Here is a 26,055-nt window from a genome sequence, read left to right as displayed (position 1 = left end):
TAACAAATTTATAATTTTGATACAGCAAAACGGTGCAATGAAACTCGGTTTCTTCTTTTTGGGGGGACGCGCTGTAGTATAGTGGTTTTCAAAACATGTACTTGCAATAAAGGGAATGCCAGCATTTTTCTCAAAGCTACTTGTGTTTTGCGAGGTGGATAGGGCCTACATTATACACAAAATAATGGTATGTAAACGGTAAAAAATGACACAATCTAACACAAGTTTCAGAATCGGTTGTGTTCCCACCTGAATGTTCACTGATGCTTATTCATTGTATCCATAGTAACATTCAAAAGGTATGAACAATTATACCTACAGTTTTCATGTCTGACATAAATTACTCCATGTGTGAGTTACCACTTGTGCGAGTGACGATTATATTTCGTATACACGTGGAAATTGTTATAAAGAGTGGATTTATATGCAAACATGTATGTATGTATGTGGGTGTGGGTGTGGGTGTGTGTGTGCGTATCTTTTAACAGCATGTACACTTTTAAGCCAAATCAAACATACAACACAACATGTATTAAAATGGAATGGATAGATTGGTGTGAAAAAATTATTCCTGGTATGGACTTTCATATCAAATGTATATATATATATATATATATATATATATATATATATATATATATATATATATTCTCAAAGCTACGTGTTTTGGTACCAGCACAGAAAAGATGACGAAGTAGGTTAGTAATGCATTTCAGTCCAACAGTGGTTCAGACCAAATTTTCGGCGAATACATACGTCTTCCCCAGTGTGTCAGCTTACAAACGCATAATCCCACCCAAAGATCTCAACATAACCTTACAGCTTGAAGAGCTATGCAGCAGCTTGCTTCTCTTGCAAAAGAGCGGCTAAAAAAAAAAAAAAAAAAGGCTACATGATTAATGTACGGGTGCACGTCACGAGACCGACACGCATGGCACGAGTCATACAGCCCATGAGTGCGACACTAGGCAAACAAGGCCCACGACACCGACACATTAAGCCCCGTGTTGCAATGTTGAACTCGTGTGCTGTTTTTACCTATTGTCGAACTCATAGGAATTATTTGCCTATAGTGTCAAACTCATGGGCTGTATAACTCGTGGGATGACCCCATTTGCTTAGACCATTAACATTCGTGACAGGACATATCTGGAGTACCCTTAACCTAGGTAACCAAACGTGGCATTCTACGTATTTTACTCGTTTGTTTTATTTTAGTTTTGTCTCACATAAGCAAAGGTTATTTTCTCCCAAAGATTCTGCTTATAGAATGTACCCCAAACAGATTATGTACACCTAGTAAATGCGACATAGTAGGAGAAAAAAGACGAAAATAATTAGTTCAAAACCCATGAATCTTCAAAGTTTGATGAATCCCATAGACCTTCATTGCTCGGAGAGAGGGCTACAACAAATCGTGATGTCTCAGTAGTGGGAAAATGCAAAGAAATAAGCGTGTATTTCATGAAATTGTAGTTTTTAAAGAAAATTGGTTCATTCCCTCAACTTACTTCCTGTCGTACCACTTTCTGCAGCATCATAAGTTGTACGAGTATCCTTCTGGGCAATATCTAAGAGAGAGGCACCAACAGTTTAGACATTCATAACTTTCAGCAAAATTAGATTTTCAGCTAACGTCATGTTTACTGACACAGAATAAGTATTACACCAAATACGTTTCAGACTCGACACATCAAGGCGTAGAGTGGGGACTACAAAAAAAAAAAAATCCTTACAGTTTGTGGATAAAAATGAACTATGGACGACATAACTCAGAAACTACGACGATGAAATGCTAAGCCAACATTACTCATGTAATAGGCATACACTGATTAAATCAAAGATCCCTGTGACGCTAGATATACAAAATACATGCAAATCAGGGCACTGTCACTTCATTCGTTATGACCTAGTTGTTTTAATGTCGTGATTGTTCTGTGAAATTAATGACCTTAATCCTGTTTTTAAACATTTATACATGTTTATTTCGAGGTTGTTTGCATGTTTGCACACACGGGTGTTTGATTCTACAATATGTTAATGATGGTGCTAGAATGCATAACAACCAAAGTGGCATTGGGAAACGCAATACGTTGATTGTCTCACAATATCCATGCAAACTTCATCATGGAATCATTGCATCAGACGCGTAACAGTAACCTGGATAATTTGTGCTTCACTTTTATCTGAATGCCAATATATATATATATATATATATATATATATATATATATATATATATACATATATATATATATATTTAGCAAATAAAAGAAACTTTCCGTCCAACTGTTTTTAAGGTTATCTTTGTTGAGAATTTCTTTTTCCATGAGAAACAGTACATAAACGAAGTAAAGTGTGTACGTACCTTTACAACTCTCTTGATACAATATAATTATATACATACTAGTATACTCATTATTCAAGACATATTTAATGTAACTCATATCATTAGTCATCTTGCGATTTCATCTTAATGCTATATTTGATGCTAAATCTCAATTATTGTATTCAGCCAAATAAATGACAAAGAGTCGTGCTCAGTTTCAGTTTACACTCTTGCACAGAAACTATACAAAGTCCGTATCCAATGTGTGCTGTCATATGAAATCTGTAAATGAAATAAAATTTAACCAAAGTGGCAATTATTATGCCCTCGACATTTAGTAAAATGAGTTATCTTTATGCAGTAATCAAGAGTCATAATCATCGTTGTAATTTAAAAATGCAAAAGCACTATGACAGTAAATGTACCACCGAATAAAAAGGGTATACTATACACTGAACATTAATTCCTATTTAATGATTGTGGCTAATCAAAAGTCAGTCTCTTCTTTAGCAGGATGGTCACGGTAGTCACTTTATTGTCCACTGCCACCATGCATCTTCATCATGCTTGGTGAGCAAGTTTTCTGAAGCTCCTCCAGTTGGTTTGTGAACTCTTCTTTGGTTGCCTTAGGGTTCAAATCTAGCCACTGAATGACATCATCTGCAGCCTTGATAACCGACTGTTTCTCATCAGCCGTTAGCTTCCTCTCAGCTGATGGTTCGTTGACGGCGGACTTGACGCTAAAAGCGTAGCTTTCCAGTTGGTTTCTGGCTCTGATTCTTTTCCGATGGAGTTCATCCTCAGTTTTGAACTTCTCTGCATCGCTGACCATGCGTTCAATTTCTTCCTTGGACAGACGGCCGCTGTCGTTGGTGATCGTGATGTTGTTGCTGCGACCTGTGCTCTGGTCCTTGGCTGTCACATTCATGATGCCGTTGGCGTCGATGTCAAAGGTCACTTTGATATCTGCAACACCTCTTGGAGCTGGTGGAATGCCACGTAGCACGAACTCTCCAAGTAGGTTGTTGTCTTTGGTGAGCGCCCTCTCTCCCTCATACACTTTAACAGCTAGGCGTGTTTGGTTATCGGAAACTGTGGTGTAAGACGCAGTTGCGACGGTGGGAATTGTCGTATTTCTCTTGATTATGGTTGACATTTCGCCACCAACGATGTTAATTCCGAGAGAGAGTGGAGCAATGTCGACGAGCAAGACGTCCTGAATCTCCTTGCTCTGATCTCCAGACAAGATTGCTGCCTGGATTGCTGCACCGTAAGCCACAGCTTCATCTGGATGGATGGACTTGTTGAGGTCCTTGCCATCCAGGAATTCCTGCAGAAGCTTCTGGATCTTGGGAATACGGGTTGATCCTCCAACCAGCACAACAGTGTCGATGTCTTTCTTGTTGATATTTGCATCAGCAAGAGCGCTGTCAACTGGGTCAAGGCACTTTCTAAAGAGATCAGAGCAGAGGTCTTCGAAGCGAGCTCTGGTGATTTCCATGTTGAAATCGATTCCTTCGAACAGGGATTCTGCATCGATACTAGCATAGGAACTACTTGAGAGTGTCCTCTTTGCACGCTCAGCTGCTGTGTGGAGCCTTCGAAGGGCTCGTGGGTTGTTTTTGAGGTCCTTCCTGTTTCTACGTTTGAATTCTTCTGCAAGATAGTTCACCAACCTGTTGTCAAAGTCCTCACCACCAAGATGGGTGTCTCCAGCAGTTGATTTGACTTCGAAGACACCGTCATTGATTAGCAGGATGGACACATCAAATGTGCCTCCGCCAAGGTCAAAGATCAGGACATGCTGCTGACCTTGCAAATCCTTATCTAGTCCGTACGCCAAGGCAGCTGCTGTCGGTTCATTGATGATGCGAAGAACATTCAGCCCTGCAATGACACCGGCATCTTTGGTGGCCTGTCGTTGAGCATCATTGAAGTAGGCGGGAACAGTGATGACAGCATCTGTGACTTTCTGACCCAGATATGCCTCGGCCGTCTCCTTCATCTTGCTGAGAACCATGGAGCTGACTTCCTCTGGGGCAAGGATCTTATTCTCCCCCATGTACTCAACCTGTATCGCAGGTTTGTCTTCTTGGCTAATGACAGTGAATGGCCAGTGACTCATGTCGGTTTGCACGCTGTGGTCTGCGAATCGTCGACCTATTAGTCGCTTTGCATCAAAGATGGTGTTCTTGGGGTTCCTGCAGTGAAGAGAAATTAAAATATAAGAAAAAAATAATACTGTATTGGGAAAAAATAACTAACCACACAGAGTCGCGCAATATACTTCAATATGACGGTTGTGGAGTAGAGGGGAAACTTTTCCCTAAATCTGCACACGTCGTGAATTACATGCTAGTCCAAGCGTCTGGCGACTGCTAGACAGTCGCCTGTCTAGCAGTCAGAGGTTTGTGGTTCAAGTCCATCCCGAGTATGTTTTCCCGTTATTTTCATCATGGTTGCAAGTAAAACACTGAATATTTGGTATTAATTTATGTTGATGAAGAACAACTTGTAAATCAGTAGAAATGGAAAAATACAATTCGAGATTCTGCAAGCAATAAATCAAATACTGAACAGATTTTCAGTGGTAATTATATTAGAACACATTTATGGAAGAGAGGCGTCGTAGCTTGAAGTGGATTTTCCCCTTCAGATATAGGTCCTAGGTGCTTAGAGAGTGCACAAATATTAGCAGACACATTAGGGAAGCATAAAAAAGCATGTTCAAAATTTATCAATCTTTTAGGCAAAACTAAATGATTAAAACTAGTCAAACAGATAAGTTAACCTAAAACTCAAGAACACTTGTGTATAGGGCTTATAAAATAAAAATGCTTTCCTTACGTATTGTACTTTCACTATCAACATGAAATTATGTGCTTTTCTGATATGTCTGCATTTATTGAATCCACATAATGAATCCACTAAATTTCTATGGTAATTTTCCCTCTAAGGTTTGTGACACCCCCTAGAATGAAGACAGTACAAAGCCAAACACATGTATTGTTTTGGATGTCATGATACTATATGAACACAAATATGTATGTACGTGTGTACATATAGGCCCATATATGATATGATATGATATATATATATATATATATATATATAACAACATCATGTAATAAAGCATTAACTCCTTGAAAATTGATGTCATTGCCCTCAATCTTCATCATTTTTAAATTCAATCATAGTTTATTTCCAATCAACGAAAATCAAAAACATAGTACAAAGTATACATGTCATGAAATTGTATTGTTCAAACGTTTAGAAAAGATTCATGTAGTATACGCTTTCAGAACAGCATACAATAATTAGGAGGAACAATGTATAGATCCTTCGTGGGCGAGCGGAAAATAAATTCGATTATGGAAAATAGTGATCCACTAAAAAGCAAAGCTTGTCGGACGTGGTTTCCCATTTGTCCTGTGCGTGTTGGCAAGATCCGTACTAGCCTCTTACTGCTAGAGGCGTGCTATTTACCTCCTAGTTGCGTGTATTCCGCGTGACCTGCGTGAAAGCTTTGAAACCGATACATTTTCAGCTATACGAGTAACATACATGGACTGCGAAGTACCTGCGTTACAGCTGCGAAGCACTTGCGTGGGAGTTGCCCGCGAGATACCGCCGCTAAGGGCCTCCTACTGGTGTTCTGCGTGTACCTCTGCAGGCAAACCCCGGCAACTCACCAGGAACGAGGTTTGAGCATGCTCAAGGCCTTGTCACGCCGTGTCTGTGGAAACCTTGCGGGTGACTAGCAGTGAATATTTTTCCTTTTTTTTTTCTTTTTTTCTTTTTTTTTTTTTTTTTTTTTGCTGCCCAGAACTCCCAGCAGTTTGTCCGCACCTGACAGTTTTGAGCATGACCAAAACTTTATTACGGGTGAGTCACGAGGATTGCCCGCAGAGGTCCACGCAGAAAGCCAGTAGCAGGCCCTTAGCGGCAGCACCTCGCAGGCAACTCCTACGAAGGTACTTCACAGTACCAGTATGCTGCCAAGATAATGACATTCTGTGGGAATTCTGCCATTCCTTCAGGGGGATTCCTTCACTAAGTTGTTTGCCCTCACTTGCCACCCATGCGCCTGACACGCAGGTCACACGGAAGTAGAATGTATGTAGCACGAGTCCAGCAAGTAAGACGATGAGAAACTTGCCAAATCCTTGTCTGCCTGAAAAAAAAAAAAAAAAAAATGTCCTGCGTACTGGAAAATCCCCACACGCAACAAGCTCGCCTAGCTTGCCCGGAAAGGTGTAGCAGGGCCTAAACTTGACTGCGGGTGAATGATATGACTTGCGTGAGCAACTCCGGTTAACTACCGGTGAGATACGTGCAAGGTACTGTCATGTGTGGGTCATCGGCGGGGGTGACCGGGTAGTAAAAATTGTTCTTCAAAAGTCTCACGCAAGGCTTGCCCGGAAAGGTGTGTCTCGGCCTTTAGGTACGTTAAATGTCAATACTGAAATGCTAACCAGCATTCCACCTCATTTTCTTTTTGCCTTTTGTTGAATTCTTTTGAGCTAAACTGGCTAATGTGTTAAATTATTTATTGTTTGGGAATGCAAAGTGACATCATTTTTGTGCGGAATACGGTTCTTTGAATCACAGCTAGATAGACAAACCAGCAAATCTACTTACATGGCAATTTGGTTCTTGGCTGCATCTCCAATCAACCGCTCCTTATCGGTGAAGGCGACGTAACTCGGCGTGGTCCGGTTTCCCTGGTCGTTGGCAATGATCTCGACTTTGCCGTTTTCGAAGACACCAACAACCGAGTAGGTCGTTCCAAGGTCAATTCCAATAGCGGGTGCCTTGTCCGGTGCCATATTCCTGACTTGATGTTTTTCAGGTGATTCTAATAGATCTGAAAATAAGCACCCCGGAGTTATGCCTGAAAATTGCTTTTCTCTTTACTTGCTCGTTTACCACTCGTAAAACAAAGTTCGGCTTTTAATCATATCGGCAAAATCTAGCTTTTAATTTGTATTGTAAAGTTACAAGAGTCTTGTAAAGTTACAAGACTTTGCTTGTTTCACCTATTGACTGGACAGGGAGCTGTGAAACAGTAAACTAAGCTCGCGTGTGTCAGTCTTTTAGTTTATATCATGGTTACTCACCAATGCGATCTTGCGCAATAAAGACTCTGAGATAACTTTTTCAGTGCGGAAGTGATGAAATCTAGCTCTCCGCGAGAAACGTTTGCGCGAAATGCACGCAGAAATAACACAGTGTTACTGGCGAGGGAAAGTCTAGAAATATACATTATCCCAGGGTCCACTGGACGTTTTCCAACAAAAGTGACATTCGTGCCAACATGCACAAGTGACGTAGGAAGAGTGCAATAGACAAGAGAGATGTGTTGACAATAAATTTAACGTGGACAACAAAAAGATGCGTTCTTTTTAGAATGGGGTCTTAAGACTACCGTTGAAAAGATAGAAACTGTCCCCATTGATGTGGCACAGGACCATTGCTGTCTGTTAGTTAAGTAGTCGAACCGCGAGAGTGTTTGCCCTCGAATTTGGCATTCGTGAAGTTTTCGAACGAGTATACCATAATTATTATACATAACTTTTAATTTCTTTCTGTGGAGGGGGGGGGGGGGCATGAGTATTACAATAATATCTACATTGGCAATAGCTCAAGCAGACAGTCGGTGACAGTATTCCGAGAAAATAGACTTATCTTTCATTTTAGGTGTTCAGGTTCAAGACACAGCGTTCTTCACTGCGCGGAATGAAGTGCAGGAAATAGTTAATTATTGGACACGAGTATACATAGGCGAAAACCCACCCAATGGCCGAGTCAGTCGTGCCTCAGCTAGATCAGGTCCCTGGGCGCGGAGACACTTTGCAAATTGGTTTTTGAATTGTTTGTCCCCAGGTACGGTATCATACAGAATGGTACAGAAGCAACTCGCGTCACCACAGTCCGGTCTCTACCTACTATTTGTTCACGTCCGTCCGTGGTTACCATGGTGCAGGGAGTTACTATTCTTCCTCATCCTTTCACCAGTTTCAGGAAGTCACGTCACTTTTCCATTGTCACGTGTTCCCTTGAGTTATTCAAGTTTATTGTGAAATATTAATGTTGTTCATCAATTTGTTTGTTGTTGTTGTTTTTATTTCCGTTCGATTGACATAATATGGGCATGTATGCGTGGCTTGTGGTTATCAAAATTTGGTGCCATCTATGTAGACATAATGAATAAATCAGACCTTGTGGAAACAGTAATGTGCAACTTCAGCAGTCTATACTATTCTACCATGTCACTATTGTCGACTATATTATACACGCGGATTAGCTCATATATATATATATAGATATATATTTGTATATATATATACATAAGTGTATATATATATATATGTATATATATATTTATATGTGTATATATATATCTATATGTGAATATGTATATATATATATATATATATATATATATATATGTATTAATTTTATTGTAATTGCAACCAGTCTCTAGCACTACATTTTATGAACATAAAATGAGATTTCACATACTTGGCTCCACAAAGAAATTAAGAAAAAAAGCTTGTACCGTAATTGCAGTTTTGGGCCGATGAATTATACATTTGACTCAAATTTTAGGTGTCTCATGCCTTCTTCAGGAGTCTTAACATATAGTTTATTGGATAAAAATTCACTAGGCCTACCAGTTTTGTTTATATATATATATATATATATATCAGGGATCGATATTAATAATGCCTGGAGGCTATTAAAAATTCATGTCGGGCCACGAAATTTGAAAAAGTTTATCATTTGTGGCCCAATCGGACACTTAAGATTCTAAATGGGCAGTTATGTTTCCGTTTATTTTGGGTCACATTTTCGGGGGGGGCCACCAAAATTTCAGATTTCAAAATTCCATTGGCCGGAATTGGACACCAGAAAAATAAAAAGAGTAATGTCGAACCGTGATATATTTTTATGTAATACAGAGATATTCTACAAAGATATATTCGTATATTGTGAAATGAAACGAAAAGTACAGATATGCTTTGGATGATGCTACGAGAAATATATGTTTATTTCCTTCAGCCTTTATGATAATGAAGTTTTGCGTATGAACCTAAAAAAAACCGAAATCCTCATTATAAGTGTGTTTGAACAAAATAACGTCAGAAATGTCGAATAAGTAGGACTTGCCTTTGTTAGGCGATATTGAATTTAATCTCACTAAAGCATCGAACAGAAAGCAGAAAGCTGCATACACGCCTCTTTATTTTCAAGTATTAACTCCTTTGAGCAACGAAAATAAGAAAAGTTTGGATTGTTTGCTTGTTTGTTCGTTTGTTTGTTTGTTTGTTTGGGTTTTTTGTCTTGGGTTTTGAGGTTTGCGGTTTTTTGAAAAGTAATATTTTTTTTTTTCATGATGTGCCGCTTGAATGTAGTCGAGGGTTTGGTATAAGTCATAGCTTCATTCAAAGCCAGAAGCAATTAGCCACACAGCTGGCGATGTAAAACGCTACTTACATCATCAGACTACGTTCACTTTAACAATAAAGGTCAAAGGTCATACATTGCAACCTACTAATATATGGATTCACTTGTTCAACATAATGTGAAAATAAGTTTAAGAGCACAGAAACAAACCAAGCATACGTTTAACAACTCATGTGTACATATTTGTGTGTGTGTGTGTGTGTGTGTGACATGATGAGCAAACAGATGAGGAAACTGAATTGAGGTAATTTACAAGTCGCCAAGGCGTCGAACTTTCTTGCCATGAGACTTACGAATGCTGGCTAATAATTCCCCTTGCATTCTCGACTGTAATTCTGTGTATAGCATATCAAACATGGAAACTTGAGACATTGGCACAAGTTCGAGTCCTGAAGCAACAAAGGTTGTGCCCCAATAAGGCAAGGTACTTTATACTCAGTGCTTAGTCCGTCGGACTGTACAGTCAATCCGACTGCTGGATTGCATATATCCACTGCTTACTTAGCACCTGCGTAAAACAAATCTTTATCAATTCACACATCATTTCAATGGCTAAGGACAGATAGTGGTGTATAGGATAAAGTAAGGGAGCTTTGGGACCAGCAACAGTCACAACTTAGATGGTCACCACTTTAGTATTACATTAGATTATTAGATATCAAACTAGATTATTTATACATACACCCTATTATATATATGTATATGATATATATATATATATATATATATATATATATATATATATATATATATATATATTATCCTATCTTCACCGAAGTCCCGATTTTGTCTTTCACGTAAGTAGGATGTAAGATCGAAATTTTTGTATTCAACCAAACTTATCTATGAATAATCTCAGTTCATAAAAGTTCAATATAGGCATACATAGAAACTACACAAAATCGCAGTGATGCAATCGATGATCATTCATATTTTTCCCCGATTAAAGTAACAATACGCATTCGCTCGGCATATACCACAAAATGCACAGTATCTATTTCCAATATCATAGCCCTTGTAATTATATTATACAAATGAAAGTTACTCAAGCTGCTAAAATATCCGTTACCTGTACCAATGAATAACAATGTATAATTTCAACTTTTCATCTTTGAGTACTGTTACCATTTTAGTCCATCTCCTCCACAGAAGGACTAGTCTTGCCACTGGCTCCCGTCTGAAGTCCCATGGAATGGCAGTTATCTTGTTGTCCATAGTCAGCATGCATCTTGATCATGATTGGTAAGCACGTATTCTGAAGGTCCTCCAGTTTGTATGTGTACTCTTCCTCTGTAGCCAAGGAGTTGAAATCGAGCCACTGTAAGACGACATCAGCGGCGTTGATGACAGTGTCTATGTCATCAGCGGTAAGCTGACCATGAGCTGATGGTTCGTTGACAGCGGATTTGATGCCGAAGGCGTAGCTGTCGAGTTGGTTTCTGGCTGCAATTCTCTTCCGCTGCCGGTCATCCTCAGCTTTGAACTTCTCAGCATCGTTGACCATGCGATCAATGTCTTCCTTGGATAGACGGCCGCTGTCGTTGGTTATCGTGATGTTGTTGCTGCTACCTGTGCTCTGGTCTTTGGCTGTTACATTCATGATGCCGTTGGCGTCGATATTAAAGGTCACTTTGATCTTAGGCACACCTCTGGGAGCTGGGAGAATGCCACTCAATCTAAAGTGTCCGAGTTGGTTGTTGTCTTTGGTGAGCGCCCTCTCTCCTTCGTACACTTGAATGTCCACACCTGGTTGGTTGTCGGTACATGTGCTGAAGATCTCAGCGACCTTTACGGGAATCCTCGTGTTTCTCTTGACCAGAGTTGTCATTGCGCAACCAATTATCTCGATTCCAAGAGAGAGTGGAGCAACGTCAACCAGTAAAACCTCCCTGATTTCTTCACTCACATCACCAGACAAGATGGCTGCCTGGACTGCTGCACCATAGGCCACAGCTTCATCAGGATTGATGGACTTGTTGAGGTCCTTGCCATTCAGGTACTCCTGCAGAAGCTTCTGGATCTTGGGAATACGGGTTGAACCTTCAACCATTACAACGGTGTTAATGCCTGTCTTATCGATCTTTGCATCGACGATAGCCCTCTCCACCGGATCAAGGCATTTCTTGAAGAGATCAGAGCACAGTTCTTCAAAGCGATATCTGGTGATGTTTGTGCAGAAATCGACTCCTTCGAAGAGTGAATCTAATTCAATACTTGCTTTTGCACTGCTAGATAGAGTCCGTTTAGCTCGCTCAGCTGCAGCGTGGAGACGCTGAAGTGCTCGGGGGTTGTTTCTGATGTCCTTCTCGTGTTTGCGCTTGAATTCCCTTGCAAGATGGTTGACCAGTCTGTTGTCAAAGTCCTCACCACCAAGGTGAGTGTCTCCTGCAGTTGATTTGACTTCGAAGAGTCCATCATCGACAAGCAAGGTGGATACATCAAATGTGCCTCCGCCGAGGTCAAAGATCAGGACATGCTGCACACCTTGCAACTTCTTATCTAGTCCATATGCGAGGGCAGCTGCTGTCGGTTCGTTGATGATGCGCAAAACATTCAGCCCTGCAAATACGCCTGCATCTTTGGTGGCCTGTCGCTGAGCGTCATTGAAGTAGGCAGGAACGGTGATTACAGCATCAGTGACATTTTGACCCAGATATGCCTCGGCCGTCTCCTTCAAGTTGCTGAAAACCATGGAGCTGACTTCCTCTGGGGCGAGGATCTTATTCTCCCCCATGTACTCAACCTCTAGAGCAGGTTTGCCTCCTTGGTTGATCACCTTGAATGGCCAGTGCTTCATGTCGGCTTGCACATTTTGGTCTGTGAATCGCCGACCAATCAGTCGCTTGACATCAAAGATTGTGTTCATCGGGTTTCTGCATAAAGAAAAAAAAATGGACATGGCATTTACTGATTGAATGATCACTTCAAACATAATTTTCACCTCAGTACACTTTTTGTCTTGAATCGTGGAGGATCAACCGCTTCGTAAAGGTACAGTTTACTATTGGGAGCAGTGATTTTAAAAATGTTCACGGTATCACATTTCAAGCACATGTGTAGGTCAGTTGTATCACAAAACATCCTACCATATAAAAATTTCGCAATAAAACCTTCAATACAAGGAGATATCACTATTTTTCTAACTAAACCATAATTGTAGACGGTTCAGTCAGGAAACAATCTTATTATAACTAATGTTCACATTTTGGATATTTAACAATGCGTAACATTGATTATCTTGATTAAGATTTTTACATTACTTGTTTATATTCCTAACTCACATTTTAGAACCATTTTGAAGCACAAGAGCTGGGTTTTTGTTTCATCTGCAAATGCTAAATAATGCCTTTAAGAGGCGTCTCAAACAATTACAGTGTATTATTCAATATACACTACACACAATTCAAATTAATCGTAAAGACTGAACTCGATGAATAAAGTTCAGTTTCTACCCTCCCTGGGGGAAAGAACTCAGTGTCTACAGTGAGTTCACACTGTGTTCACATAGTCGACTATGTGAAAACGCTCGAATCTAACAGTGTGAAGATGTTTACACACTGTGGTGCGATTGTTCACAAGGCAGGCCTAATGTTCTGTTACACACTGTGATTGATGATTCACAATATGTTCACAATGTTAAAGCGCTCGAATCTAACATTATAAGGAGATTTCACAATGTGTTCATGTGTTCACACTGTGTTTCAAATATTTCACACTATGAGACCCATGCTGGAGAGAGCATAGTGTCCCATAGTATGAAACACAATGTGGAAATACAGTGTGAACACAGTGTGAACACAGTGTGAAATCTCTTCACTTTAGAATCTCTTCGCATTAAATTCGAGCGATTTAACATTGTGAACATATTTGTGAATGACCAATAACAGTGTTAACAGAACATTAGACCTACTACAAGTGTATGTGAGCACTCTGTGAAAAAGGACGTCACAGTCTGAAATCATCTTCACACTGTTAGATTCAGCGTTTTCGCGTAGCCGACTACGTGAACACATTGTGAACACACTGTGGGACATTGTGCTCTTTCCAGCAGGATATGCAGACCTCATGTATGGTTTTGTTAACTCTCCATTCCATATCCATTACTACCATTCCTGTCCAATTTCATCGGAATGCACTTTGTAGGAAATGACTGGGTCATTTTCACCAATGGGCCAACCTAGAAATCCCAAAGAAATCAGTGTGAGGCATTGTGCACAATAACGTAATGTTGTAGGTCTACAATATCACCATTGGCAAGGAATAAAAACTGTGGGGGACCACAACCTGGACATTATATCAATGAAAAACATACTGGTATCGTTATAAGAAATATGAAGGTACAGAAAATTAGTAATGAAGAAAATACTCTTCATCAATACACATTTTCTAAACAATTGTGTTGCGATATACACCAGCATAGGCTGATAGGTGGTATATAGTTCAGATCATGGCAAGACTTTAAGATACTGAGTGGTCATTTCCCCCCCCCCCCCCCGCTTTTTTTTTTTTTTTTTTAGAGAGAGAGAGAGAGAAAGCTCAGTGGGAATTTGAAGTGTTCACATGATGCTGCATTGTTAATCCAGTGGTATTTTCATTGACTTGGTGGTAAATTATGTTGAATTTGACGGTAAGATATAGATGTGATTATAGAATATAAAATAAAACACAAACTGAATGCAAAGGTCATCTTAAATTGCACATACATTAGGAATACTGGCGAATCACACAGTTCATGTTTTCACGAGGCAGCGATATCGATTGATAACAACAAAAGCAAACACAATGACGTGATAATACCTTACAACTTACGTCAGCGAAAAAAAAAAAGAACTTTGGATCGATAATATTCATCAACCAGCACCTCCTCTTTGATGTTTGAAGTAAATTTTACTATTTGAAACCCTGCAATAACGTGCGGATAATGATCAAAATTCGTTTTTAAGCCATTTACACCAAATAAGGAAAGATGAGGTGATAGGCACCTATCTTAGCATCATCCGTTTTGCATGTGTTAGAATTTTTTTTTTTATACCAAACCGATAATCATTACAGTTTAAAGTGATCATGTCAATCATTTTCATTTAGTTGCCATGAAAAGCCTATCAAGTTTGATTTGAAAAGACCTAACATTAAGTAAAAAAAAATAATAATAATAATAAACTTTTTCTTCTTGTCCTTAAAAAGGACATGTTCACCCTCATAATTATTCATGTAGATTGAGTGAATGCGACGATGAAACACTTCAGTTAAGGTTTGAGGAAAATCAGACAGTCTGTTCAAAAGTTATGAATATTTTAAGGTTGTGCACAGTCTCTGCTGGATGACAAGACTACACGCGTTTATTATGTCACATAAGTAGAACGAGGGAGGGAAAATATAAAGAAAAATCAAAAAATTTCATATTTTGAAGAAAAAAAAATATGCATTCCATTTACTTGTCACTGGCGTATATCAAAGAAAATGTTATTGCCTCTGTCTTCTGAAAAAAAAAAACATATGGTTGAATTTTCTTTATACGTTCTTTACATAGTTCTGCGCATGTGACGTCACAAGCTGTAATAGTTTTCTCATCCATTGATGGCAGCATTGAAACTTCAAAAATTCACAACTTTTGAAATGAAGGTAGGGATGAGTGACCCGATAGGATTGAGTCGATCTTCAACTATACGCTGCTATCCCCCCCCCCCCCCCCTGCAAAACTATGAACATCGCCCTCAGCGAATATGCGTGAAGCGTACTCTCATCGGTAACGGATACTGCGGTCGAGAGGCTTCGTCTATGTGTTTGTACGTACTTATATTCTGGCTTGATATGACTTTATAGTCTGACCAGACTTCCTGCGAGTGCTAATTTTCTTCCCGGAATATTACTAACCCACTATACGACAACAGAAGTAGCAGGTTTACCTGAATGGTCTCTTTGCCTATGGAGGGTGCATTTTGTAAAATGAGTACAGTTGATAAAGGGTCTGGAAGCCAGACTAGTACGTACGTAGAGATCAGTGATAAAGCTGAATATCGTTCATAACGGGGATTCCCAGATGTACCCACTTCTGAGGCCACCCTCCTCACTCCATATACATTGTACTAGTATCCCCGATCCCCCGCGCTACTAGGTCTGTACAGGGAATAAAGCCTTAAAGGACAAGTTCACCTTCATATACATGTGAATTGAGTGAATACATCAGTGACTGTTTGGGGAAAATCTGACAATCCGTTCAAGAATTATGAATTTTTAAAGTATCTGTACAGTCACTGTATATGATGTCACATGCGTACAAAGATAAATGAAGTATAAAGAGAATTTTACAGAAGTTTGCTTTTCGAAAAAAAAAAAGTGTAAATTTGCTCGACGAGTCACTGAAGTATGTTAAAGGTTGGGGATACCTTTTACAGACCTCCCAAAATGCAGCAAAACATTAAATATGAACCTCAGGGGACTTGCTTAGGCCACTGCTTAGAAATTTGGAAGTCAACAGTTATCTAAAATTTGAAAAATGCACAAAACTCAACTACTCAGTAGTTCTGTGTGTCAGCCACACTTAAGCCTTTTTGTTGCATTCTTCTGTATTTGTGATCTATAAACACAAATCTAAAAGTACAAGAGCTGATGTAATAACATATAGAGTGTGTGGTAAGAATGTATATAGAAATGTTTGTAAGTGTTGGTGAACTTTCTTCACAAAATATACATGATGGACACACATGCAGTACATGGGTCTGCAAATGTAGCCTAGTAATGTGCTAGAATTTACGGTGAGCCCCGAAAACAATTCAATTCAAAATCTAACCGTCAAAAAATGTACTAAATGTTACCTTCCATTTTCAATACTTTATGGGAGTTTCTAAAATGATATTCTCTTCAACATACCACTGTATTTATACAACTCTTCATATAAGGCGTGCAAATGGGATTCCCTACCTTTAAGGGTAATATTATTCCCCTTGCCTTCTGAAGGAGGGAAGTCAAGTGACCTTTTATTAAGCGAGAAAAATGAAAATATGTTGAATTTTCTTTATATTTTCTTTATATCCCTGTACACAATATGTGACATCACAAACTGTAGTAGTCTTCTCATCCAGCTGTGACTGCGCAGAAACTTTAAAATTCATAACTTTTGAACAGATTGTCCGATTTTCCTCAAACTCTTAATGATGTGTTCTACTAATATCGCTGCACTCACTCAATCCACATGTCTATGAAGGTGGACTTGTCCTTTAATTCACGTATGGATTAATTCAAGCAGAAGGGAAGGTCGAATAGGTCATGTTGGCACGCAGGATACACGTAGTTACGAATGAATCCCCAGATCTAATCTTTATAGTAAAATCATTCCGTAACCATAGCAGAAAAACTAATACATGATTGTGCCGACATTGTAGCTAAACAAAACTATTTTTTTCATTGTATATAAAAGAATAAGTTGTTGGTATGAGCAGAGAGGTGAGACCTCCCTGGTATAATGAGGCAGGTAGCCTATAAACTGTGGTTCTTCTTACAGGTGTCTTATGGGTAAGAAAACGTGCATTGAGGGAAACATTTTCCCACACAAGAAATTTCATTTTTACGGTAGGAGCTGTTAAGGTAGAATAAACTAACATTGAGAAGAGTTTGACAAGGAAAAACATTTTTTTTTTTTGTTTATTTGGGATAATAATACACCAATGGGATTTCCAAGATACACCATCAACAATAAATTTTTACGCTCAACTTGATTTAATGCGCTATCATTCAATAAGAACTGTTCTAGTCTGTTATACTAAAAACATAGACCTACAATGAGTTTTATCAATAGTGAGTGATAATCTATTGACGTTTATGAACAAGGCAAATTTAAGTTCTTAATTTATTTTGTTGATGAGAGTAATGGAGTTATAGTGTGTAAAGCAAAAACAGAGTCATCAGCAAAGCAAAATATAATGGAAAGAATCTACAAATATTTTAGGAAGGGCGTTGTTGAATAACAACAACACTGATCGTGACAAAGATACCTCGTGTAAACATGTAAAATATATAGGGTATAAAGTATAGACTAGTATTATAGATTGGGAAAAAAAAAAAACACTCTGAGAGCGCAGCCCGCCGCCAAACAGCTGACTTCCACCCCATAATCATCATAGTCCTTATTCATTCATATCATTCGATTCCTATAGTGTCTGTTATGTCTATAACAGCGATATGCAAATGACTGGGTTTTCCCCACGGCATGTTTCCCGCTTTGGAATTTCCCACTGTCTGCTTTGTCTAGCGTAGCGTGGTGGAAATCAATGAAGTTTCTCACTGCGCAAATACAAAAAAAAAAAAAGATAAACAACGGTTATCATGATAATATTGTGTACAAATTTCTACGAATGATGAAGAGGCTTGGTTATCTGGCTATTTATTGAGAAGTTATATACACGTGGCCCTATTTTTCCAAGACAAAGAATCCTTCATTAAATTAATTCAGAAAAAAATACTGGATCCAGACGATAATGAGAATTACTGCAAAGATTGTATCATCTCTTCCTTGTGTCATTCTCAACTTTTCCTGAAAATTTCATCCACATCCCTTTACAACTTTTTTTGAGTTATTTCGCAAACAAACAGGGAAACAAACGAACGCCTGTAAAAACATAACCTCCTTGGTTGAGGTTCAAATTTAGACACACACAAACACACTCAAACTTTCTTGGCGTTGAACGTTTTCTTACGTGGCTACTTGGTTCTTAGCGGCCTCTCCGATGAGCCGCTGCCCGTCAGTGAAGGCGACGCAACTCGGAGTGGTGCGGCTTTCATGCTCGTTGGCGATGATCTCGACTTTGCCGTTCTGGAAGACACCGACACACGAGTAGGTCGTTCCCAAGTCGATTCCAATAGCCGGTGCCTTGTGTGATGCCATTTTCTTGCTTATCGTCAAAGTTTGCAACAGTTCGAAGAATTCCGAAAATAGTCACCCTTATGGTATTATGCCTAAAAGGAATTCACCGTTTATTGTTTTCCTGCTTGCTTGCTGCTCCACAAGATTCGCTCTACTTTTATTTCCTATTTTGATGATATTCGGGCTGTAAAGTTAATATTCTATTCTGCTGTTAGCCGTTACCTTGATTAGCAGCTTCTAACACTCAGCAAAATTCGCACAAACAACAATGTTTCAATCTATGGCAACTCGCCAATGGAATCTTGCGCAATATTTGTCCCTGGAGAACTCAGTAGACAAAAGATGAGGAAATGAAGGTAACCGATTATTAGACAAACTTGCCATCGAATAATCGTCATTTATAGGGGGCAGGAATAACAAGTATGTCAGTGCAAAGGCGTAGAGTTTTAGCCCTTTCGTACAGTTCCCCCGTTCGTACAGTTTTAGCCCTTAAGACAATTACTTCTACCGGTCCTTCTTTCTGGAATGATTTAGATTCTGTTCGGCTGCAATCAAGTTCTCTAAGTTCCTATAAGCAAAATCTAAAAGCCATTTTTTTTTTAAATCCTATGTATAGTTCCTTGCCGTGACCATTTGATATATCTGTTCTTATTCGCAATGATGCCTCGCTCGAGTGACTTCATTTGACCACATTTCTTTGACCAATACCATAGTGCAATTTTATGGAGCATTGAATCCCTGAGTTTTACCTTGAACATCATAAACTATTTTGTACATTCCGTATAGAGTTTATTATAATCTCGACATACCGATTTTCGCTTGTGCTTCGTCATTTTTCGTAATTCAACATGTTGTACTAAACGCTTATATTGTTTCTTTGGAACCTACACCCTACAAGCATTGCTTTTTAGTAGGTTCCTCATATTTACACATCATTATATTACTGTCCTTATACATTTGTGAAATTATGTCTAAAATTGAATGCTGTGTTATACATATTTTACTCCGAAATCAAATGGAATATGAAACCTGAATATGGAATGTGGAATATGGAACTTGAAAAAAAAAAGGCAAAGTCCAGAAATATGCGATTATAGGGTCGCGCACATCGAAAGCTCACCACAGACCAAGTCATCCGTGACAGGGATAAACCATCGTAACGAAATAAAAAAAAAAATGAAGGGACACATCGATGTTTCTGTATATCTGTTTTACTACATTTTTAGAATTAGATGGACAAGGCGTTTTACTGGTATAAATCTCGGGGTAGAGCATTGAGTTTGAAATTCAGATTTAGATATCAAAATTAGAAAAAAAAAGATAGGACAATAGTATATGCTATAGAGTATGTTTGGTGTTTTCTATGAAAGTATAAAAACAACCGCTTCACTTATAAAAGATAGTAGGTTCGGTTATAAGACTCGAACCAACTTCTTTTCATAAAACTTCCCTTTGGCCTTTACCCCAATATAATTTTAGAAAAAATGGTAAGCGAAATGATGGGCCCGTAGCGGGTCGTGTTTCTTTGTTTGTTTGTTTGTTTGTTTGTTTACGGAATACTGAGGTTATAGTTGTTGCAAACAGGGAATACATGAACTACAGTAGTCCTGTGATTTATAGGAATTGTTTCTAATATACGCAGATTTATTGTTATCAACCGGAGGGGGGGGGGGGGCATTTCATGAAGAATTTTGGTGGGATATTTTTTTCTGACAAACTGTTACAAGCTACTGAAATCCTTGCATCAGATTAGCTGAGAGCATATTTGTCCGACAACTTTGTCGGACAAAATAATTCATTTACTTCATGAAATGACCCCCTGGTCGTGTAAAAGAGTGGGAGAGAGGGGGTACCCTCCCCCTAAAAAAAGAAAAGAAAAAAAGAGACCCAGTTCTTCGTTAATTGTTCCCTTTAAGGGTTTGATATATGGCAATATAGTGAATGGAATTGCACGATTATTTTTTTTGTGTGTGCGTGTGTGCGTGCGTGTGTGTGACCCTTCCTCGAAGTGTTGTTTACTTTTTCCATTATAGAAAATACATTATTGTGATAAATAGGGGTATAACAGGTTCTTCTATCACTCTCTTTCTCTCTCTCTCTCTCTCTCTCTCTCTCTCAGAGACTCTACGCTGCCTCATCAATGTCTTTTAAACAATCCTCACTATGGCTGAATAAAGGACTGAAAAGGTCGCTTTTTACAAAAACAAAGGCCTTTGACATAGCTCGCTGGCTACGCTCCCTCACAAACTGAGTTTCTCCTTATATAATTATACGCACTCACAAAACAAAGCGTTTGAATTTATCTCCTTGACTGCTTCTGAATCCACTAAAACCTATCATTTTGTGACATTATCGTGAAACTAATTACACTTGACTGTCGTATTACTCTCCGGTATATCATTATGCCCGAAAGACGGGAGGGTAGGAGCTGCAAAGACATCAGTGGCCCCGCCCTTTTCTACCCCACACATCTCCTGCAGTGATTTCGAAAAGGCCATTCACACAATGCACATTGCACATTATAATAAATAATGATATGCATTGAATTCATAATTGGTCATCGCATTGAGTGCCTCCCCCCCCCCCCCGCCCGAAAAGGGGTAGGAGGACGAACAATGACTTCGAACCTCTTGTTTATCACTCAAATCTTTAATATCTGTGCAAGACTCAATGGATGAGAAAACTATGCCCCTTAGAGTAGTCAGTTTCTTCTTCTTTATTATTTTCCCAACACTGGTTCACGAGAGGAAGAAAATAAAAGCAAATTGAAAGTAAAAAACACAGTATGACAATGAATCAGTGCTTGATATAGCCAGCAAGTACAATGAATCCTCTCTCGCCCTACTCTTAAAGGGACTGTACAGTACTGTTGGAGGTGGGGATTCATGTTTTGAACATTCCTAAGTGAGATAAGGGAAAGCCTCTTATGAAATATGAGAGAGCATGTAATTTTAAGAAGGATTCAACGTTTATTTGATGAAAATTGTTTTCAAATGGCTGAGATATCCAAAAAAGTGCTAACAATAAAAGGCGACATGCCACAACTTTATTAAGACCTCTTTGTTTCACCTTGTTTTTGGATATCTCAGCCATTTCAAAACCGATTTTCATCGAATAAACTTTTGATACCCCTTAGAACTGCATGCTCTTTCACATCTCATAGAGTGGTTTCTGAATATCTCGCAAAACGTTAAAAGCTAAATCCTCACCTCAACCAGAACTGTACACACCCTTTAATATGTATTCATGGAAATGAATTGATTAAAACAATACCAATCAGTCGTTACTTATGTCCCAGGAAAGTGCACAACTTAGAATGCCTGTCCGCCTGTTGCGTTTTGAAAAAGAGTTACAGTTGTACACTGCAAACATGTGGGTTTTATTGCTTATCACGTCTGTTCCTGTAATTGTCTTTGCAAGTTTGCCGATTACCAAAGATAGGATGAGAGGTTTAGAAAGTGGATCTTAGACTAGGATAAAAAAAAAAACAATACGTAAGGTAAAGTAAAGAAATAGATGTTTCTATTGCATTCTGGTGTATAGGCCGCTTCAACGGCAATACAAAGCGCATAATATAGAACACAAACTTTTACACAGTATACCTTTCTTATGTGTATGAAAGAAAACCCTCAATTATACTACTTTGTATGTTTAGTGTATTTCGAGTCGTATTTCACGTTCTCAGAATATGTACAAGCCACACAAATTCAAGAAAAACAATCAGAGAAGACTTGTAAACCATTGAAATGATGAGAATGGAAATAATAATAAAAGTAATAATGACAAGAGGAATACGCTAAGTTTGCAGCTTATAGTGATTATTAACGGAAAAGAATCGCTGACCAAACAAGAAATAAGATCGTGAAAATATGAACGAATCTGCAAACGGACTACAATTTTTCTTGACTCGAGAGAAATTCAGGTAAATAAGGGGCCAAAAGAAGGCCGAACAGAAAAAAAAAAGTGAAAAATGTGACATTCCATCCCATTCATATTCAAGGGAAAGAAACATCAATGGGCGACATAATGCAATACCGTCTGTGCAAATCCGTGGAGATTCGTTTACACAAGACAAACTGGTAACTATATAGCCTACGGACTGGTCATACAAAACCAACTATTTTTCGCAGCAACAACAACTGAAATGTGCTTAAATCGAAGGAGCAGTATACAATCTCTACTGCTTAAAGAAACACTTATGCTAATTTATGATACAAGAAAAGGAAATGGAATGACTAAATTCAGTATAGAACAGGTTGACTAATCCGAATCTATATCGACTATAATTAAAATTGGGACTCTGTAGCCCTGGATCAATAATTTCAGCTGCACGGCGAAGCTTTCTTTGCAATTTTATCATTAAAATCAATATATCGCATTCTCCACACACGACTACGTAGATGTCACTTTCCACACAATGCCAGAGTACAATATTTTTGAAATAGAGAAACGAAACGCAGGTTTCCAGCCAACTAAAATAATCATAAATCATTTATGGTTCGTTTGTGTGCTTTTCGTGATACATATGCAGTATGAATACAGAGAGTATGTATTGGTATAGAAAGCTGAAAGTTTTCATTGTATAATCCCTTGGAAATTTAAGCTGGAAGCCATTAGCCACAAATCCAACTACACGTTCATGAAGTACAAAGTACAAAACGACGGTTCTACTTTAACAAGTGTCAAATGTCATGTCATACAAGTTTTTCATTATTTTCTTTACCATAACGTACCTATTCTAATGTCAACTCATCGTTTGATATTCTCTTTCATGTGATTTGTAGAGCTTAGCCAAATATATTGATGAAAATTCTTGCTTAATGTTAGTTCACACCCTTGCAACATATGTTACTATAGATCATACAACGTCAATAGGGTGACCATTGGTTTGCTCTTGACCAACAATGCAATGCACTCGTTCATCCACGTTTATCAGTACCCTTTGTAATTATGAAAGCGTGAAACACATTCACACTGATGCTAGCAAAGCTATTATTGGCTCTCGCGTAACTGTATCACCTGAACAACACCGGTCCGGCATATACAGCTATCGACTTCTCTTTCATGAATTTGGCTAATCTACTCCATCTCTACCACAGGGAGTCTAGTGCTACCACAGTGAGGCTGGCTGGATGGTAGCTACAGTTGTCCACTCCAGGCATGCACCTCAAACATGATTGGTAAGCACGTCTTCTGAAATTCTTCCAGTTGGTGTGTGAACTCTTCTATGGTTGCCATGGAGTTGAAATCCAGCCACTGAATGACATCATCTGCAGCCCTGATGATTGCCTCTTTTTCATCAGCAGTTAGCTTCCTCTCAGCTGATGGTTCGTTGACAACGGTTTTGGCGCTGAAGGCGTAGTTCTCCAGTTGGTTCCTGGCTGCAATTCTTTTCCTCTGGAGGTCATCCTCAGCTTTGAACTTCTCAGCATCGTTGACCATGCGATCAATTTCTTCTGTGGAGAGACGACCACTGTCACTGGAGATTGTGATATTGTTGCTGCGTCCGGTGAACTGTTCCTTGGCTGTTACATTCATGATGCAGTTGGCGTCGATGTCAAAGGTCACTTTGATCTGTGGCACCTGTCTGGGAGCAGGAGGAATCCCTCTCAGCATGAAATCTCCAAGCAGGTTGTTGTCTTTGGTGAGCGCCCTCTCTCCCTCAAACACTTTGATTTCCACCATTGGTTGGTTGTCACAGGCTGTACTGAAGATCTCAGCTACCTTGGTTGGAATTACCGTATTTCTCTTGATTAGGGTCGTCATTGCTCCGCCAACGGTCTCAATCCCAAGAGAGAGTGGAGCAACGTCGACGAGGATTACATTCTTGAGTTCTTTGCCCATATCACCCGACAAGATGGCTGCCTGGACTGCTGCACCGTAGGCCACCGCTTCATCTGGATTGATGGACTTGTTGAGGTTCTTGTCGTTTAGGTAATCCCGCAGAAGTTTCTGAATCTTGGGAATGCGGGTTGATCCTCCCACTAGTACCACAATGCCGATGTCGTTCTTGTCAATCTTTGCATCAACGATGGCCCTCCTGACTGGGCCAAGGCACTTCTTGAAGAGATCGGAGCACAGTTCTTCGAAGCGAGTTCTGGTGACTTTCGTGCAGAAATCAACTCCCTCAAAGAGTGATTCGACATCAATGCTAGCTTGGGAGCTGCTAGACAGAGTCCGTTTAGCTCTCTCAGCTGCTATACGGAGACGCTGAAGTGCTCGTGGGTTGTTTCTGAGGTCCTTCTTGTGTTTGCGCTCAAATTCCTCTGCAAGGTAGTTGGCCAGCCTGTTGTCAAAGTCCTCACCACCAAGATGGGTGTCTCCAGCAGTTGACATGACTTCGAAGATACCCTCATCGATAGCCAAGATGGACACATCAAATGTGCCTCCACCGAGGTCAAAGATCAGGACACGCTGCTCACCTGGCACATTCCTATCTAGTCCGTATGCTAGGGCAGCTGCCGTTGGCTCATTGACAATACGAAGGATTTTCAGGCCCGCAATGATACCCGCATCTTTAGTGGCCTGTCGCTGGGCGTTATTGAAGTAGGCGGGAACGGTAACGACAGCATCAGTGACTTTCTGACCCAGATATGCTTCGGCCGTCTCCTTCATCTTGCTGAGAACCATAGCACTGACTTCCTCTGGAGCGAGGATCTTATTTTCTCCCATATACTCAGCTTGCATCATAGGTTTGCCTCCTTGGTTCATCACCTTGAATGGCCAGTGTTTGATATCAGCTTGCACACTTTCGTCTGTGAATCGCCGACCAATCAGTCGCTTGACATCAAAGATTGTGTTCTTAGGGTTCCTGTGGTGGGGAAGAAATTAAAATAGGATTTAGAAAATTGAAGAAAATCCAATCAATTTGCAAGATCTTGAATTTCTGTGATCAGAAGGTTGTCCCCCTCCCCATTTTGACAAAACCGAGGGATTTGGTTAGAATATCCCTGGAAATAAAGGGCTTGTCGTAACATACTTTCAAGTATAAATGTTATACCCTCTCAAGTAACACAACATTTGCTCCTGCGATAATTTCTCCGTTCTTATTTTCTCCGAGGACTTAGGGTTAGGGTTAGGGTTGTGATAGGGTTTTAGGTTTATTTTGATATGAGGATTAGGATTAGGATTAAGATTTAGGTTATGTTTGTGGGTAGGTTTTATGTTTAACTTAGCGTGCAGATATTTCATGGCAGCAATTGTAGCCAGAGCAAATGTCATGGAACCCTCAAGCACATAGTGGTCAATGAAAGAGTTCATCAAACACTGAACTCTTCAAGTACCTGTTCTCTAATGTGTACAGTTGGCACTATGCAGTTATTAATTTGAAGGCCTGTGTCTTCTACAATAGCATCCCAATATACCGATGAGCTTCATTTCATTTCATTTTATAAAG

The 26,055-nt window shown here is 39.4% G+C and overlaps 3 protein-coding genes across 3 annotated transcripts in view; all 3 read right to left on the bottom strand.

Annotated features, from left to right (window-relative positions):
- Positions 1-2,834: 2,834 nt before the first annotated feature.
- LOC140229943 (heat shock 70 kDa protein IV-like) lies at positions 2,835-7,158 on the bottom strand. Its single transcript, XM_072310143.1, has 2 exons — positions 6,971-7,158; positions 2,835-4,530 (listed from the first exon to the last, which is right to left on the bottom strand). Exons 1-2 carry the CDS (start codon positions 7,156-7,158, stop codon positions 2,862-2,864), a joined length of 1,857 nt encoding a protein of 618 aa, XP_072166244.1. The 3' UTR covers positions 2,835-2,861.
- Positions 7,159-10,928: 3,770 nt separating this feature from the next.
- On the bottom strand, positions 10,929-18,680 carry LOC140229502 (heat shock 70 kDa protein IV-like). The gene is made up of 2 exons (XM_072309751.1): positions 18,493-18,680; positions 10,929-12,672 (listed from the first exon to the last, which is right to left on the bottom strand). Exons 1-2 carry the CDS (start codon positions 18,678-18,680, stop codon positions 10,929-10,931), a joined length of 1,932 nt encoding a protein of 643 aa, XP_072165852.1.
- A 5,085-nt stretch (positions 18,681-23,765) lies between these two features.
- The window catches only part of LOC140229941 (heat shock 70 kDa protein IV-like), a 44,377-nt gene continuing 42,087 nt past the window's right edge, over positions 23,766-26,055 (bottom strand). Inside the window, exon 2 of the mRNA XM_072310142.1 lies at positions 23,766-25,470. Coding sequence (XP_072166243.1) covers positions 23,799-25,470 — 1,672 coding nt within the window. The 3' untranslated portion in view covers positions 23,766-23,798. The remainder of the gene's footprint in view (positions 25,471-26,055) is intronic.

This window comes from Diadema setosum, chromosome 6, assembly GCF_964275005.1.
Source record: "Diadema setosum chromosome 6, eeDiaSeto1, whole genome shotgun sequence".
Lineage (NCBI taxonomy): Eukaryota > Metazoa > Echinodermata > Echinoidea > Diadematoida > Diadematidae > Diadema > Diadema setosum.
This window is presented reverse-complemented; position numbering and strand designations above follow the sequence as displayed.